Genomic DNA, 16,229 nt, shown 5'->3' with positions numbered 1-16,229 from the left:
TCCTCGGGAAGGAGCTGAAGGTTCGCCCTCTGGCTCCTGGCTGGGGGCGAGGAAGCTGTCTCTGTGGCCAGGGTCACCTTTTCCGAAAGCGCCGGCTCCAGCCCCTTTGGAGAGCGGGCACCGAGACGCGGCCTCGGGCGCTGGAGCCTGCTCGCCAGCACGGGCGGCGCCCTGGGGGAAGCCGGCAGCCGTGGGATGCCCCCCAAGCCATCACAGACACCGCGGCTCAAGTCTCATTTTATTCCAACAAAAACCAGGGCTGCCCAGTAAGTGGCACGGTGCCCTGGGCAGGGAGCCCTCGTACCGTCCCTCAGCCGGGCCCACCAGGCCCCCAGGGCGGCCAGGTGGAGGGGCTGGGTGGAGGGGTCCGACCAGCTGGGAGTGGGAGAGGACCCTCACTCAGCCCTGCCCCACGGGGGGGCCTGGGGGTCCCTGGTGAGGAGTGGTGGCGGTGGGGGATGGGGCCCAGGGCAGGGCGCGGCGAGGGGAGAGTCTTGGTGGCTGGAGGAGGGGGCCTGGGCCGGGCCTGTCACAGCTCCTTCTTGCAGGAACCTGCGGGCGGATAGGGGGAGGCTGGGTCGGAGGTCACAGTTCCCCCACCTTCCAGCCTGGCCTGCGCTGCCCCACCTCGCCCTCTGGCCTCTGGGCAGGAACCGGCCCAGCCTCAGTGTCTGAGGCTGCAGGGCCTCCGTGGGTGCAGGGGGTGGGGCGCAGGGACTCACAGGAGCCCAGCTGCTCCTCCAGGAGGGAGATCTGCTCGCTCAGAGAGTCGATGCGGTCCAGCTGCTGGAGGGAGTGGGCCAGGAGGCTGCTGGGGTCAGGGAGCCCGTGCTCCAGGGCGCGAGAGGCCAGGCTGTGCAGCGGGGCCAGCACGAGCTGCAGCTTCTGCAGGGCAGGCAGAGGGCCCGGGTGGGGATGGGCCTGTGCAACTCTGGACCAGCCCCTCACCCTCTGGTCCACAAGGACTTAAGGACAATACTGAGGCCAGCAAGGGCACTGCCCGGCCCGACCCGGTTCTAGCTGCAGGGCCCCGGATGTCCACCAGAGGGAGCTTTGGCGCCAGGAGAGCCCAGCAGGTGGGCAGAGGGACATTAATTACACAGGCCAGCCTGACCGGCGGTCCCTGAGACCTGGGGTCCGGGTCAGAGGAGCTACGAGGAGTGGACCGGAGCTCCTGAGGGCTCTCATGCCACGGACCCTATGGCAGGGCCACAGGGGCATTCTCCTTGCAGGGACAAAGGCAGGAGTGGGCAGGGCCTGGCTTCCCACTCTCTGTAGCCCCGCCCCCCGGCCTTGGGGTCCCAGTCACTGTCCATTGCCCCTGCCTGGCATGGTGCCCAGGCCAAGGGCCCCTCGGCTGTCAGTATCCAGGAAGCCTTCCAGGGTGCCCCCATTGAACCCCACCTCCACCTCAGGGGTTTGAGCCGCACCAGGAGCCAAGGGGAGGCTCCGGGCGAGGCCCTGGGTGCCCAGCTCTGGCCTCACCTGCTCCAGCACGTCCACCCTTGACTGAAGCCTCTGCACTTCCTCCTTCACTGCACTGTCCGCTCCTGGGAGAGCCAGCGGCCGAGTCAGGGGCGCCCGGCTTCCACGCTGCACCCCCCGCAGGCTGGCCTCGTACCCCGTGCGGAGCCACCGCTCCGGGTGTGGGGCGCAGCCCCCCTGTCGTGGCGAGCCCCTCTCCCCCATCCGGGGCCCCGGCCGTCCACCTGGGCCGACCTGGGGGCTGGGAGGTGGCTCTGGGCAGACGCAGCCCCCCGGGCCCCCTCTCCATTAGGTCAGGGTCCAGGGTCCCCGCCGAGCCGAGGGTGGTTCCAGCCGAGGTCCGCGCCGTGCTCTCGGTGCTGGGCTGCCGACGGCGCATTATTACTCACGGTACGAGTTTGAAGTGTCACAGCGCGTACCAAAAGTAATAATGTCCCGTCGCCAGCGCGAGCGCTGTGTCCCCAGGCTGCCTGGGCAGGGATGCCGGTGGGACCCTGGGAGGGGCGCGGGGGGGGGGGTCTTCCACTCTAGGCTGAGCTGAGGCCCTCCCCATGGTCCCTGCGACATACCTCCACCCCCCCAGTTCTCGGGGGAGGAGCCCAGGTTGGGGAGCCCCCATCGCACCTGCCACCCCACCTCCCTGCCCATCCCCCCCCCCCCGGCTTAGCAGAGGGGGTACAGACCAGCAGGGAGTTTACCTGTTGTGGGGTTTGGGGCCACCCTGGAGGTCCCTCTCCTGGGCAGGCAGAATGCCCTGTCCACAGGTGGGCTGTGCCCCTCCGGACAGTGACACCAGTAACTGCCTGCGGTGTTGACACAGTGCTGGGGACAGCCGCCCCCTCCGGCACTGCACTCATCCACATCTGTGGGAACGTGGTGTCAGGCAGGGGCGGCGCCATGCTGAGCCCCCTCTAGACCCGCCAGGGGCCCATGCAGCGAGGTGCCTGGAGGCCTCCCCCCCCCCCCGGGAAGTGGGACCCAGCCTCACCTGTCTGGCAGGTGTCGCCCCGCCACCCTGCAGGGCAGTGACAGCGGCCTGGCCGGACACAGCTCCCTCCGTTCTGGCATGGCGGGTGGCATATTGCTGTGGGGGGAGGCCCGGCATCAGCTCAGGAGGGTCCCCAGGGCCCCGCAGGGGTGGCAGACAGTGTGTGTGTGGGGGGTGCCAAGCAGGTTTTGAGAGCAGAGCAGCCCCGTGCTCGGCCCGGGGCTGGAGAGCGGGATGCGCTGCCTAACTCGGCTCCATCTGCGTGAACCCCGGTGTGTGGAGCCCTCACCTGCTCCACAGGCCCCAGGGAGCCCGCTGGTCCTCTTCCAGCCCGGGCAGCAGGCATAGCGGGGCCGGGCGGGGGCTGGCCCAGGGCTGCGGCGGTAGGCAGTCCTGTAGATGGTCCTGCGGGGGTGGGGGGCAGGGGTGGCTCAGGGGGGCCTGGCCCTCACAGGGTGGCCTGAGCGGTGCCACTAGGTCTCCTGGGCCCAGGCCAGGGTTTTCCCCAGACAGCCCGCGAGAGGCACTGTCTGCCCTGTGTGTCCGCCTGTCTTTGGGGCTGGCTCTGATCCCGTGCCCTCCAGAAGCCACAGGAGCCGTCACTCCCAGCCTGGCACCTCAGGGGCACGGCCATCCCCCTGCCCCACGCTGTCCTGATGAGTGGGACCCCAGGGCGTGGCCTGAAGCCCGGCTGTGCCTGGCATGGAGCAGAGGTGACACCTTGGGGAGAGCCGTGAGGGGAAGGGCCTTGCCACACTGTCCTCGCCCCCTGCCCCCTGCCCCCGGCCCCCGGAGGTCTTTAAGAAGCTTACAGAAAGGAAAAGCTTTTTAAGCCCCATTCCCACAGAAGAACCAGAGATGCGTGCCCCTCATGTGGGCACAGACTGGGTGTTGGGACGGGGGAGGACCACATGGGGGCTGCCGTGCGGAGGGGGGCAGGCAGGGTGGGTGACCCTCTAAAATAAGGGTGGGGAGCAGGGGCGCCGGACGCCCTTGGCGCAGCAGAGGGCTGATGGCTGAGGCCACTGGGCCCCCATCCCGATCCCGATGGCCCAAGTTACAGCCGTCCCTGCCACCCGCTGGGACGGGGCCTCGGCAAGGCCTCCGCGGCTCCGGGCCCCGGTTTCCCAGCAGCGCTGCCCCGCCCTCCCGCCCCGGGGTCCTGGGTGGCCGGTGGGCCTCACGGCTGTGGGCAGTGCTCACCGGTAGGTGCTGCAGGCCCGGTACCCGTCGCAGGTGGTGAGGAAGGGCTGGTACACGCGCTGCACGAAGGACTCGGACACGGGGCCCCTGGGAATGCCGACGACACACACCCTGCGGCTGCGGGGGTGACGGGGCCGGAAAGTCAGTGGGGGGGCTCCTGGGACCCCTGCCCGCAGCCCCAGAACCCACGGGATTTGCCAAAGTCGCTGGGATGGACCCCCAGCCAGAGCCGCAGAGAAGAGCCAGGCCCCCAGATGTTGGGGGCTGCCCTGGGGAGAGGCTGAAGGCTCCTGGCCTGCACCGCCGCTGCCCTGGCACCCAGAAGCCTGAGCCCCAGCTCACCCAGGCCGGTAGACGTGCTCGGTGCCACCTGCTGCCAGCACCAGGAACCACACCAGAAGCAGCTCCCGGGAGCCCCACATGGCCTGTGTTTCCAGGGGGGACGGCCTTCTCCTCAGGGTGGCCTGGAGCACAAGGCAGGACCCCATAAGTCCCTGTGCGACCCCGCCTCAAGGCCAAGCCCCTGGCTGGGCTGCTTTTTTTTTTTTTTTTAATGTCCACACGGGCAGCATATGGAAGTTCCCCTGCCAGGGACTGCATCTGAGCTGCAGTTGCGACCTACACTGCAGCGCCGAATGGTTTAACCCACTGTGCCAGGCTGGGGATCGAACCCATGCCTCCCCAGTGACCCCAGCCGGTGCAGTCATGTTCTTAACCCACTGTGCCACAGTGGGAACTCCAAGTTGAGCTGCTTCTTCAGGGCCTCCCATTGCAGGGGGAGAGCCTCACAGGTGGGTGCCAGCTCTTCTCACCTCAGTCACATACAGCCCAGGGACCACAGAGGGGCCAAGACATCCGGGGTCCACGAACGTCCTTGCTTGGGGAGAGAGGCATCCGGACCCTGCTGGGCTCGGTCAGGTTCACCGGGGAGGGCGGGGCCAGGGTGGGTAGGGCCAACTCTCCCTCCCCCCCGCTGGGTCTGGTGCCCGTTCCATAGCTGGGCAGGGCTTGCACCCCATCTCAGCCTACGAATGGGGTGCTAGTGGCAGAGCTGGGACTCTTCCCAGCTGGCTCAGTGACCTCATCTGCCAGATAGGGAGCCCATTAGGGTGCAGCCACCCGGCGTGCAGAACAGCGCTGGGCCTGCACCTAGGAGGGGTGACGCCTATGCTGGGGACTGAATGGCAAACAGCCCCCTGGGCTCCCAAGACAGTGGCCCCTCTGGGCGCCCACCTGGAGGGGACTGGAGCCCTGCCCCCATGTGCCAGGGGAGCCATCACTGTCCCTGTCCTGGCTGTGGATGGGAGCCGGGGAGGCCCAGAGAGGGTTTCCTGGGAATGTGAGAAACCCCGGCCCAGAACGAAAGGTCTGCGACAAGCCAGGGGGCTGGATCGGGGGCCGGGGGGTGGCCTGTACGGTCTGGGGAGGGGCTGCTGTCCCCCATGCAGCCAAGGTGCTGGGGAGCTCTCCGTCCCCGGGCTCCGTGTGCCCAGTCCATGCAGGGATGCAGCTGGGCCCTCAGCCCATGGCCTTGCCCACTGTGTCACATGGCCCTGGGCAGGGCAGGAAGGCAGCTGCTCGGGCCCCTTCCTGCAGCCCCTGCTCTGGGGCGGGGGGGTGGGAGCTTGGGTGGCTGAGCAGTCAGAGGCTGTGGTGGGCCCCTGAGCCGAGGGACTTAGTTTGGGATAGTGGGGGTGCTTCTTGCAGTGGTGGGCAGGGCATGTCCTGCCGGTCAGAGCCAGCTTGGAAGATGAACTCCGCGGGGGTCAGGTAGGGAGCGGGCCTGGGGGTCCAGGCAAGAATTGAAATGTGGGGACAGAGGGCTCTGGGCAGGCAGAGGGGGCTGGTGGGCTGGGCCTCCAGGTCCCCACGGACCCTGTGCCTACCCACACCGGGCACCTCTGGGAGGGCATCTCAGGCCAACCTAACCAACCTTTCCCCACGAAGAGCCACCAGCACCTCCGCGACCTACGAGGCCACTGGGAAGGGGAACAGAGCGTCTGGTTTTTGAAAGTCACGCTTGCCTGCCAGGCGAGAGGAAGCCGATGGCGCTGCCCGGCCTGTGCCGGTCTGGCAGAGTCTCATTTCCCTTCCCTTCCCTTTGGGGTCACAGCCCTGCTGTAACAGGGTGGGGGGCGCCGCCAGAGGGATATGCAGTAATGTCCCATGCCCTCGGAGTGTCTGCAGGAGCCCTGCCCACCACCTGCCGGCTGCCTCCCCACAGCCCCCGCTCCACTCGGGAGACTGAGTCTGCAGAGGGAGGCGCCTGACTCCACTGCAGGGCAACAAGCCTGGCTTTGCCCTTCCACTCGCGGGGTGCTCTGGCTGTTAGGACGGGGTGAGACTGCGGGATAACTCCCTGGGGCTGCGGCGTCTGCACCGCTCACCCGAGCCTCCCCTTCCCCCTGCACGGCCGGCTCCGTGGGGAGTGGGAGCGAGAGAAGTGACACCTCCCCCCGCGCCGGCCACCGCAGGGTACGGCTGGCCCGGGCTGCGGGGTCGGGGCCTGCGGGGCTCTGAGTCAGGCCCTGGGACAGGCGCGGGGCCCCAGACGGGGAGATGAGGGGCAGGGGGCGCCCCGGGGCGCCCCCCGCCCCCCTGTCCCGGCCTCCCGCGCCGCCCGGCCCGCGCCGCCCGTCACCAGCAGGGGGCGCCCTTTGCCAAGGCCACTGGGCCCATTCTCCGGACCCAGGCACGGGATCCGGGGCCGGGCTGGGGGTCGGGTGACCGTGCGGCAGAGCCCCGCGCTCCCGGCCCGCTCACCTCTGCGCTCCCCGCGGTCGCTGTGCGTCGCCCCCCAGCTCCGTGCGCCGCGAGGTCCCCGACCCCGAGCCCCCCAGCCCGAAGGCAGCGGACCCCCGCCCGCCGCGGTCCCCGCGCCCCCAGCCGGGCGCCCCGCTCCCTCCGCACTCACCGCCCGAGCCGGGGCGCGCACGCGCCGCTGCCGCCACCGCGCCGAGGGGCCCCGGCCCCCGCCCGCCCGCCCGCCCGGCCCGGCCCCGCCCCGGCCGGCCCGGCCCCGCCCCCGCCCCGCCCCCGCCCCGGGAGGGCGCCCAGCCGCCCGCGTCCCGGGCCGGCCCCATTGCGCAGGTTGGGAAACTGAGGCTCCGCGGCGCGCGGCGCCCCCGGGGCCAGGCAGTGAGTCAGCGAGACCCCGGGGCTCCTGACGCACAGCCCGCCTCCGAGCGCGGCCGCCCCTCCCAGCCCCGCTCCCGGGGACGCAGGGCTCGGAGGCAGCCAGGTGCCCGGAGGCCGCTTGGGGATGCACACGGGCGGGGGTGGCCAGCTCTCCACCCCCACCCCCCCAGGCTGAGCCCCAGCTCCGGGGTGGGCCGGCAACCGGAGGCCAGCTACCTAGGCACTGGGGTGGGTGTAGGAGGCAAAGCCGATCCTGCTGCCCTGCAGCCACGCGTGGAGTGGCCATCATGCCCCCTCCTGCTGCCAGACGTGGAACTTCCAGAGATGACACGGAGGCCTGGGCAGAGCCCGCCTGGGTCCTGGGGTGACACCCAGCCTTCCTCCCAGCCAGTGTGCCAGGTTAGGGGCCCTGTGGGGCTCCCCCTGGGGCCGTCTTGGTTCAGGACAGTTGGGATGCCCTAAGTGCTTCTCAGGCCCTCAAGCTGTCCCCTAGCTGCATGGTGGCCACTGGGGGCTCGGGACCAGTCACCTCCCCGGGCTCCCTTCCCACATTTGCAGCATGGGCTAAAGCAGCTGCGCAGGGCAGAGCGGCCAGGGCTGCTGGGGCCCAGCGAGAGCAGCTGGCACAGTTGGAACCCAGGAACTGTGTCATTCCTGGGCCATCACTGTGCAGGAGCGCCTGGGCCTGACCCCTCGGCAGTTTCTGCCCTTGATCCTGAGACGGGGCGGGGCCCTGGTGCCCTAAGTGTGGGTGCGTGTAAAACCCGCCCAGGCCTGGCCAGGCCCCCTGCGCTGCCTGGGGCATTGGGGTTTGCTGTGGCACTCACCTGGGGAGGGGGCCTCCCTCATGCCCCTGACGCTGGCGGCAGCTGCTCTTCCGGCTGGTGGGGGCTGCCCGTGGCTCCCCGGTGCCGGGGCCTGCGGGTCAGAGACAGGGAGGCTGATGGCACAGCCTTGGTCCCCTGATGTCTAGGAGATGGGAAGGTGATCGGGGCCAGTCTTGATGCTGCTGTGGGACCCCAGCCTGCCCTTGGCCTACAGAGCTACCCCCCTCTGATGGCCAGAGCTGACTGGGCCTCTCAGCTCTGCCTATACCTGCAGCCTGGGTGTGTCTGTGCCCAGGGGTTCCCGGGCTGGGCGTGGAAGGGCCGGGGTGCGTGAAGATGAAAGTCCTTCTGTAATGACCCCTGCGGGGTGGCCTTCTAAAGAATCATGGGGAAGGGGGCCCCGGGCAGAGCCGCAGCTGTGAAGCGTCCGGCTCGGGCCTGCTTGGTGCCCAGGAGGTAAGAGAGGGAAAGGACCAGTGTCTGGACAGGAGCCCCTTCCTGGACTGGGGGCCCTGGAAGGCCCTGGAAGGAGGTCTGAGGGTGGCTGGGGTGGCAGGGATGCCTCTGTTGGGAAAGGGGGCGTCCCTGACTCCCCTAAGCCAAGCAGGCCGCCCTCACCCAGCCCAGGCCGCAGAGTTAAGAGCCCGGCCTGGGGGGGGCTGGAGGGAGAGCTTCCTGTCCTGTCCCCTGGCCCCCATCCAATCCCTGAAGCGGGTCACTTGACCCTTTGACCTCTGGCCTGAGCAGAAAGGGGCGGCCTGGGGAGCTGGGTCGTCTGGCCCTGCCTCTGCTGGCCCTTGCGGAGGCCTCACTGGCTTTCTCATCTGGAAAACGGCTATCCTCACGGCACGCTGATGCGGCCACGGGCAGCAGGAGAGCAGGGCCCCCCTCTGGCTCGGGGGCTCCCCTGGGGAGCAAGGTGCACGGACAGGGTGCATGCGCCTGTCCCACTGAGCTGTCCCTCTGCCCGTCCCCCTGGCCAGGCCAGCAGAAGGCGGGCGCTCCTGGTGCCTGCCCTGGCTGTAGACGTGGGTTTGGGTCCCCCGGTGCCCCTGCCCGACACCCCCAGGCATGCCCGCTCAGCCTTGGAGGGTGCCGTGGACACGCAGTTCTCAGCAGAGGGGCCGGCCGAGGTGGGCCTTGCTGCTGAGCCCGGGGGCCTCGCCGGGAAAGCAGAGCTGGCCCGGGGGTAGGGGTGGGGGTGGGGGGCGACGGGCAGGGTGGCCACCGTACCGTGTCCTTCAGGGCTCACAGCAGCTGCTGGGCCGCCGGCGGAAGTATCAGAGTCAGGCAGGCCAGCCTGGACTCGGTCACCCAGAAGCGGGTGCCCTTGGCCAAGGGGCATGAGTGTCTCTGGTGCAGTAGGAATGGCGCCCATAGGGACATAGGGAGGACGAGGCGCTGGCCCTGGGAGTGGAGGGCAGAGCCCTCGGAGCTGAGCCTGCAGGTGCCGAGAGGCGCTGATTCCACTCTGCCCGCTCCCTGCCCCTCCAAGGCTGCCCCCGCCATACCTGACGCTGCCCGGGCCCAGGCTGGGCCATGGCAACCACAGCTGCCTCCTCGGGCCGGGGATGGGCCCGACCCCTCGCTGGCCCCCTCGGAGCACCTCCAGAAGCCGCCTGCCTGTCCGCTCCGCTGGAGCCTCCGACTTGGCCATGGGGACGGCGGACTTGGGCAGGGAGGCTCCTCCCGGGGCGAGGAAGGGCGGCTTTTTATGCTCCGTCCCGTGTAAATCGGGACTGGGCTGGGCCCTTCCCGGCCGGACTTCCTGTGTGTGCTCTCCGCTGATAACGGGGTCTCTCAGTGAACAAACAGGAGACTGGGGGCGGGTGGGGGGCCGCTGAGGGAGGGGCCTGGCCAGGCTGCTGGGCAGGTGGGCGGGGGGGGGGGGCTGTCCCCAGGGACATCAGCGTCTCATCGTGAAGCAGCCAGAGATGATGCCCCGGCCCGGCAGGTGACCCTGGGACCTGGCTGGTCTCAGTGTGTTGGCGGATGTGTCTGGCACCCAGGGCTGTGGGCCCCTCGGCTGCTGGGCCCGCGTTAAGTGCGGCTCCACAGAAGGGCCCCTTGGTTCTGTGACCCTCAGGCCGTGTGTGTGTGCTGCCCACGGGAGTCCGAGGGTGGGGGCAGCCGGGAGAGGTCTGGCTGGTCCGAGAACGGCCGGTTCTATGGGTCCCTGGGGCCCAGAGTGGCCGAGGTGGGGGGCACAGGGAGGGGCAGACATCAGCTCCAAGACTCGGGCCTTCTCCAGGAATGGGGTAGTGAGCCCCCCACTCCTGGGGGTGTGCAAGCGGGGCCCGAGGTCCCCAGGCCCGCCTCGAGGGCTCCCCTCCAGGGCAGGAGAGGGAGTTCCCTGGCCCTCTTGCTTCCCTTGGCCTCCAGAGGCCGAGGGGGCTGGTGGGGGGGAATGGAGGTGCCTCAGGACGGCCAGAGTTGAGGCTTCTTCAGATTCCCCGTGTGGCCCGGCCCCCAGGTCTGACCCGCAGTTTCCTCTCTTTGGCGGTGCTGGGGACCTGCGGGCAGAGCACGGGTGGCTGTGCTGGTGGCGGAGGGGGTGCCCAAGGGCAGCCGGGCAGCTATGGAGGACACACTGGCCACCCATCCGGCCAGGGCTCTGAGTGGGCAGCACCCCGCCAAAGCCCGTTGTCCTCGGGTATAAGCCCTGCTCCGGGGTTGGCCCCCCAGTCTGGATGCCCTCATGCCTCTGGCCTCGCACCAACTTGGCCAGACCGCCCTCCGGCCCCGCCCAGCGGGACGACCCAGCCGAGAGGAAGGCCGGAGACTTGGGAAACTCCAGGCTGCCACGGGAGGGGGGCCCAGGGCCTTCTCTTCGCTGGGCCTCAGTCTCCCCCTCTGTTCCACGGGGCCAAGGGAGGTGCCAGCCAGTGGAGTGGCTGTGGCGCCGGGCCCTCAGGCATCAGTTCCAGCAGGAGGCAGTTTTGGGGGGCCCGTCCCCCACCTCTTCCCCGCCAGCCCACCCTGGCCCCCTGGGCCCTGCTCCCTCTCACGCCCGAGGGCCCACTTGCCCAAGGGCTGTGTGCCTGCTCAGGGTGCTTAGTGCAGGGACCCAGTTGGGCTTCCCCTCTCCCCCAGGAGGTGCCCCCCGCCCCAGCCCACATCCCCCAGACCCTAGGCCTAGGGATCTGCTCTGAACCCCCGGGTGGAAGAAACAGCACACACAGACAGGGTCTGGTGAGGGGTCAGCCCCTCATGTGTCCGGATGAGGAGGCTCAGGCCCAGGAGGGAAGACGCCCCAGGCGAGCAGGACAGAGGCAGCCCCCTTTCTGTCTTTTCTCAGGGACCCCAGTTCCTCCTGGGCCCCAACCCTGGGGGCAGACCTGTCCATGCTGGGGAGTAGCTAGTGGACCACCCCTCCCTCTGCGTCCTGAGCCTGTTAGAGAACTTTCTGGAGGGCTGCCGGGAGCCTGGGGGTGAAATTACAGGCCTGGAGCGAGCAGAGTCCCGGGTCCCCACACCCAGTCCTCACTGTGCTGGCTCCTCTGCTACCCACAGCTTCTGGGGTCCCCACTGCTCTGTGACCCCTCTGGACAAGCTCTGCCCACCCCGGGCCGAGACCAGAACCAATGCCAGGAAAGGAGGCTTTGGCCCAGGGCCCCGCACACCAGCCTGGGCCGGCCTGTCGCCCCAAACCCCACAGCGTCCTCCGTGCTCAGGTCCCGGAACCTCAGCAGCCAACGCGGGAGGCGGCTGGGGTCCTGCCCAACCCGGGGCAGATCAGGGACAGGGAGGGGCTGCAGGGGGGCGGGCAGAGGACAAGAAGGGGCCACCTGGCACCCCCTGGACTCCAGGTGCCTGGGGCATGGCAGAGGGGACTCACTCAGTGCTCAGGCTGGAGGCCTGGGGCGGCCGGGACGACTGGCCCACCTCCAAGGAGGCCCCGACCCCCGCTTTGGGTCAAGGAACTCGTCGCCAGGCAGGAATCAGTTTGGGAAGGAGCTGTGCCTCCCCCAGGGCAGGGCCTCCCCCCTCTGGCTTCCAGACCCCACCTCACAGGCTCGGCATAGAGGTGGCCTCCTTGTGCGACAGGTCAGGGATTGTCCACACAGGGGTGGCTCAGCGACCCCGGCCCAAGGCCTCGCTGGCCTCAGCTGTGGCGTCCAAGGCAGGACCTGGTGGGGGCTGGAAGCCCAGGATTTGGTCCCAGACGTGGCCCCCATCGCTGGAGCCCGTGCCCGCACCAGGCCTCCGTTCCCTTCTGCCCCACGGTCAGCGGGCGCGGGGATGAGCTGCCTCCTGGCCGCCTGCGCGGTCTTGCTGTTGATGGGGAGGCGTCGCGCCCCCTTACCTTCTCAGAGCCTCAGGTCAGCTGCGGGGCGTGGCAGGGGTCGGCTGGGGCCTCCTGGTCCTCTCGGGAGCCTCTTATGAGCTCTCACCACCGGGCTTTTGGCCTCCGCAGCCCCAGGAGCGGGTGGTCCCAGCCCTGGGCCGAGCCAGTGCGGGCATCTGAGGCTGCTCGGGGCAGAGGGGCACCGGCGTGGCGTGTGAGCCGGGCCGTGGGAGGGAAAGACCAGAGCAGGGGACAGATGGGGCTTCCTGTTTACCCCCCAGAGTGGCCGCTGGCCTCGGGGACAGGATGGCTCTGTCAGCCAGATTCGGGCCAGATGAGGCTGGCCCTTCATGAAGCGATGCATGCGCCAGGCCCAGTGACCGTCCCTGGGGGCCGGGAGGGAGCCTGCAGACCCCTGGGTCCCGGGAGCTGTCTACAGAGCTGGGCCAGGTCCCAGAGGGAACGCGAGGTCCCACAGGGGAAGGGGCTCTGTCTGGCAGCGGGGCCTTCAACTCTGTGTTGCCTACGCCCACGCGTCCCCTGCATGTCTGTTAGCGTGCCCGCTGTGGGCACTGGGCATGGCCCTCGCCCAACACCCTGGTGCTGAGGACCTTCCATTTTCAGACGATGCGCCCAGGGCTCGCGGGGGACGGTGACCGTCTAGGGTCGGCCAGCGGGAAATGGACGCTCTGGACGTGGAGCCCAGGGGTTCCGAACAGTGGGAGGCCCCCGGGGGACCCTGGGCCCCTTCTGCTGGCTTCTCCCTGGGGACCCATCCGACCCGCACAGCCTTTCTGCTGCCCGTCCATCCGCCGCTGCCCAGGCAGGAGGCCCGCAAACGTCCTTTCCCTACCCTTGGTTCCCAGTGGGTCCCCTGGGCTCAGCCCCCACCCCATCCTGGTCGCCACACTTCCTGCCCGGCGGCGACTTCCTCGTCCTGCTGAGCATCCCGGCCTGCACCCCTGTTCGCAGGGACTTTGTGAAGGGGGACGTCAGAACACATGACACCCTGAGGAAGCCCCACCACAGGCTCCCCTAGGCACCCAGGACAAAGTCCCAGCCCTCACGCGCTGCCCACCCGCTCACCCAGCCTGAGCGCCACAGAGCCTAGTGGGGCCTCGTCTGCCTCAGCCACTGCTGCCCACAGGGTCCTGGGACAGGGCTGGCCCCCACCCAGAGGTGGCCTGCAAACCTGCATTACAGCGAGGCTGCAGAGATGCGCCCGGCGGTGCCCACGCTGCGTCTGGCCTCTCCTGCTCCACCAGGACCCGCCTGTGTGCTCAGACCCGATTTGCACCCACAGCACTGCTGGCTTTGGGTCTTACCAACCGCGCTGCCTCGAAACGCCTTGAACTGGCCTATGGGCAGATGCACGTATGGGCTGGTTTCTCGTGGGCACCGACGTGCACCCGGCGCTGTCCTCGTCCCAGGAGAGGCACGAAGCCAACCCCTGCCCAGGGTTGCTCCGGCTCAGCCCCAGCAGCCGTGCGGGAGCTTCAGACGCCCCACGGCCTCGTCAGCACTTGTTCCCGTGTCCACTCGGTCACTGGAGCCATTCTGATAATCGTGCAGTGGTGACGCTGTGCTCTTATGCTTCAATATAACGAGATGGAGAAACTCTTCTAATTTGAACCACTGATTTCCTCTCTGGGGAAAGGGAGACACCGGGGTCGGGGCGAGAGCCAGGCAGGGGGCACTTGGGGAGCAGGGCAGCCCCCAGGGAACAGAGCTGTCTGTAAGGTGCAGGCGCATGAGTGTCCCAGGCCCACTGGGCAGTGGACAGGGGAGGGGCTTGGGGTGCCAGGTGTCATCGCTGCTGTGGGGTGCAGTGTGCCCCTGGCTCCCAGGAGCCTCCATGAAATGCTCGTCTCTGGAGCTGCTGGCCAGGTTGGGGTTCAGGTGCTGGCCAGGGGGGCAGGGCCGCCAGGGCGCCTCTTAGTGGAGTCTTGCTGAGCAGGGAGAGCCCTCCCAGGCCTGACGCCCTCCCGGTGCTGTGGCCAGGCCCGGCCCTGTCACCCTCAGGTCCTCAGCCCCGCAGCTCGGGCGTGTCCCAGAGTCCAGCTTTGTTGGGCACCCAGGCTCGTTCAGCCGTGGAGGCTGCCCCCAACCCACGGACACCCGCGCCCCCGCCGTGGGGTGGAGGCAGGGGGTTGCACTCCCTGCCTGGTGCCCTGGGCGGAAGTCCCGCTCAGGGTCAGGCTGCAATTCGCCAAAGCCCGACGGATGGGACGGGCAGGACTGTGAAGGAAAAAACACCGTATCTCCCGGGACGGGAGGGAAGTTCCAGAGAACCCGCGGGGTGGGGGGCAGCAGGTGAGGTGTGGGCACCGGCTCAGTTAGCGGCCTGCCTACCGCACCGCCGTTTGGGACACCCTGTCCCCTCCCCGCCCAGCCCAGCCTCTCCCAGGACTTTGGGGAAAGAACGTAGCAAAGGTGGCAGCTGGCCCGGCGCTGCCTGCATGTGGCTCCCTGGGCAGGGTTGATGCTGCCACCTGACCTGTGCACGGAGGAGGAATGACCTCTCAAGGTCACAAAGACCGTCCCTGGCAGGCTGACCATGAACCGAGAGCAGCACCCTCCCGGCCCCGTGTGGGGCAGTGGGCAGGGTTCGGCGCCCGGGGCGCCCCCCCCAGGCAGGGCTCAGGCACCGTGACCCTGACCGTGACTGTGGCTGCCCCTCAGCCAGGGTTGGAGGGCTGCTGGGAGCGGCGTGGGTGCCCCCTCCCCAGGGAGACTGTGGTGCCGGGAGACTGCGTCTCTGGGGCGGGGCGGGGGGTGTCCAGGGAGCTCAGACCTGAGAGGACTCTGCCTTGGTTTCCCCGGGAGTCAGATTGGGGGCGGGGGGTGCCTGGGAGTCTCCAACCTCTGTCATGGTGGACAGGTTGTGCCCCAGCCTTTTCAGAGGGGAGGGGGCCACAGCTTCCAGTAGGCTCTCAAAGGGGTCTGTGCCCCCCACGTGAAGAGCCCCCATGAGTGGCCCCGAGGTTCCTCCAGCCCTCACAGTCCAGGCTCCTCAGCTCTCAAGCCACCTCTTATTATCATTATATTTTAATATCCTTGAAAATGTAAAGAGAAAGGGGGGGTGGCCGCTGCCACCCGCCAGAAATCTCTGTTTCCTCTCAGCCAGGAAACAGGAAGTGAGTGAGCCCGGAGATTGGGGACCAGGCTCCGAGAACAATAGGAACCCCCTCCCCCCAGGGGAAGGGGAACTGCGTCAGGGGGCCAGGGGGCCGCCTGACCTCTCCCCCCCACCCCCCCAGCTGGCTTTTCCTGGTGAAAAGCGCTGAGGCCCCACTGCTGGGGGAGGGGTGCGAGGCCCCCCTCGGCCGGGTGTCAGGGCTCCCATCTGGCTGTGTAAACAGACGCCCCAGAGGAGCAGAGCCCACCTGGAGCAGGGAGGCCCGCCCACCGGGGCTGCAGGTCTCCAGAGGCTGCAGAGACCCCACCCCCCTCCGCCGCCCCCGCCACCAGGCGCAGGGGACACGGAGAGAGGCTGCCTGCCCCCACCTGGTCAGCCCCCCACCCCCATGGCAGGCGCCCCCCGCCCCCCCCCCCCCCGGGACCAGCAGGCTCTGTCCCCCCCAGCCCTGTGACCTCAGCCAGAGCCCCAGCGCAGGCCCAGGCCGGCCAGTGAGAACAAGGCTCCGCCAGGGGCTTCCTCGGTTGCTGTAACAGCTTTATGGCCACGTGATTCACAGGCCACACAAGCCACCCAGGCAGGGTACAGTTTGATGGCATCAGGAGAGTCCCAGAGCTGGGCAGCCCCTGTCACCTCGCTGTGAAAGCATCTCCATCACCCTGGAGGAGCCCGCAGCCTTGGGCTGTTGCCCCCCGGCCTCGCGGCCCCCACCACGTTTGGGTCTGGGTTTGTCTTTTCTGGACCTTCCTTACAGGCGGCTCGTGTGCACGGCTTCCGCCCCTCGGCAGGGTGGTTCTGGGGTCCATGCACAGAGCGGAGAGTCAGCACCTTGTTCCTTTAACGTCTGCTCTGGAGGCGCCGTGTACGCCCCGCCTGCTGCTGGGCCATCGGGCTGCCGCGAGCCCGCGAGTACAGGCTCCCACGCATGCACGTTCCCTTCTCTTGGGGACGCGTCTGGGAGGGGGATTCTGGGCCCTGTGGCACTCTGTGCTTTGTCATCGGAGGAGCTGCCCCAGTTCACCACCCAACTGGGGCGTCAGGTCACACCCCCCGCTGGTCCTGGACAGCCACCCTGCCAGGACCCCAACCCAGAGTTTGTGGCCTTCCCTGGCCAGGGTCGGGGCTGGACCCAGCCTTGAGGCGCTCGGGACGTCACGCACG

The 16,229-nt window shown here is 68.8% G+C and overlaps 1 protein-coding gene across 9 annotated transcripts; it reads right to left on the bottom strand.

Moving 5' to 3' along the window:
• Positions 1-226: 226 nt before the first annotated feature.
• EGFL7 (EGF like domain multiple 7) lies at positions 227-12,159 on the bottom strand. 9 transcript variants are annotated; one of them, XM_047768965.1, is made up of 11 exons: positions 11,948-12,147; positions 7,642-7,732; positions 4,489-4,577; positions 4,019-4,140; positions 3,677-3,793; positions 2,763-2,878; positions 2,474-2,569; positions 2,184-2,348; positions 1,486-1,550; positions 723-885; positions 227-552 (listed from the first exon to the last, which is right to left on the bottom strand). In XM_047768965.1, exons 2-11 carry the CDS (start codon positions 7,661-7,663, stop codon positions 530-532), a joined length of 978 nt encoding a protein of 325 aa, XP_047624921.1. In that variant the 5' UTR covers positions 7,664-7,732; positions 11,948-12,147; the 3' UTR covers positions 227-529. The 9 variants fall into 9 exon arrangements, 8 of the variants coding, with proteins under 8 accessions (XP_047624921.1, XP_047624918.1, XP_047624919.1 ...); XM_047768962.1 differs by lacking the exon at positions 11,948-12,147 and adding an exon at positions 9,153-9,339; XM_047768963.1 differs by lacking the exon at positions 11,948-12,147 and adding an exon at positions 9,153-9,339 and having other exon boundaries at positions 4,489-4,553.
• Positions 12,160-16,229: the final 4,070 nt, after the last annotated feature.

The sequence above is a fragment of the Phacochoerus africanus genome, chromosome 2, assembly GCF_016906955.1.
Source record: "Phacochoerus africanus isolate WHEZ1 chromosome 2, ROS_Pafr_v1, whole genome shotgun sequence".
NCBI lineage: Eukaryota > Metazoa > Chordata > Mammalia > Artiodactyla > Suidae > Phacochoerus > Phacochoerus africanus.
This window is presented reverse-complemented; position numbering and strand designations above follow the sequence as displayed.

What these genes read in the sequence shown, in the direction of transcription:
- EGFL7 (XM_047768962.1), bottom strand. Translation starts at nt 9,182, where the DNA reads ATGGCCCAGCCTGGGCCCGGGCAGCGTCAG. An exon ending in GGGCGACACCTGCCAGACAG is followed by an intron (nt 2,349 to 2,473) that starts GTGAGGCTGGGT and finishes ACGTTCCCACAG; the next exon opens with ATGTGGATGAGTGCAGTGCC. An exon ending in GGAGGAGCAGCTGGGCTCCT is followed by an intron (nt 553 to 722) that starts GTGAGTCCCTGC and finishes ATCCGCCCGCAG; the next exon opens with GTTCCTGCAAGAAGGAGCTG.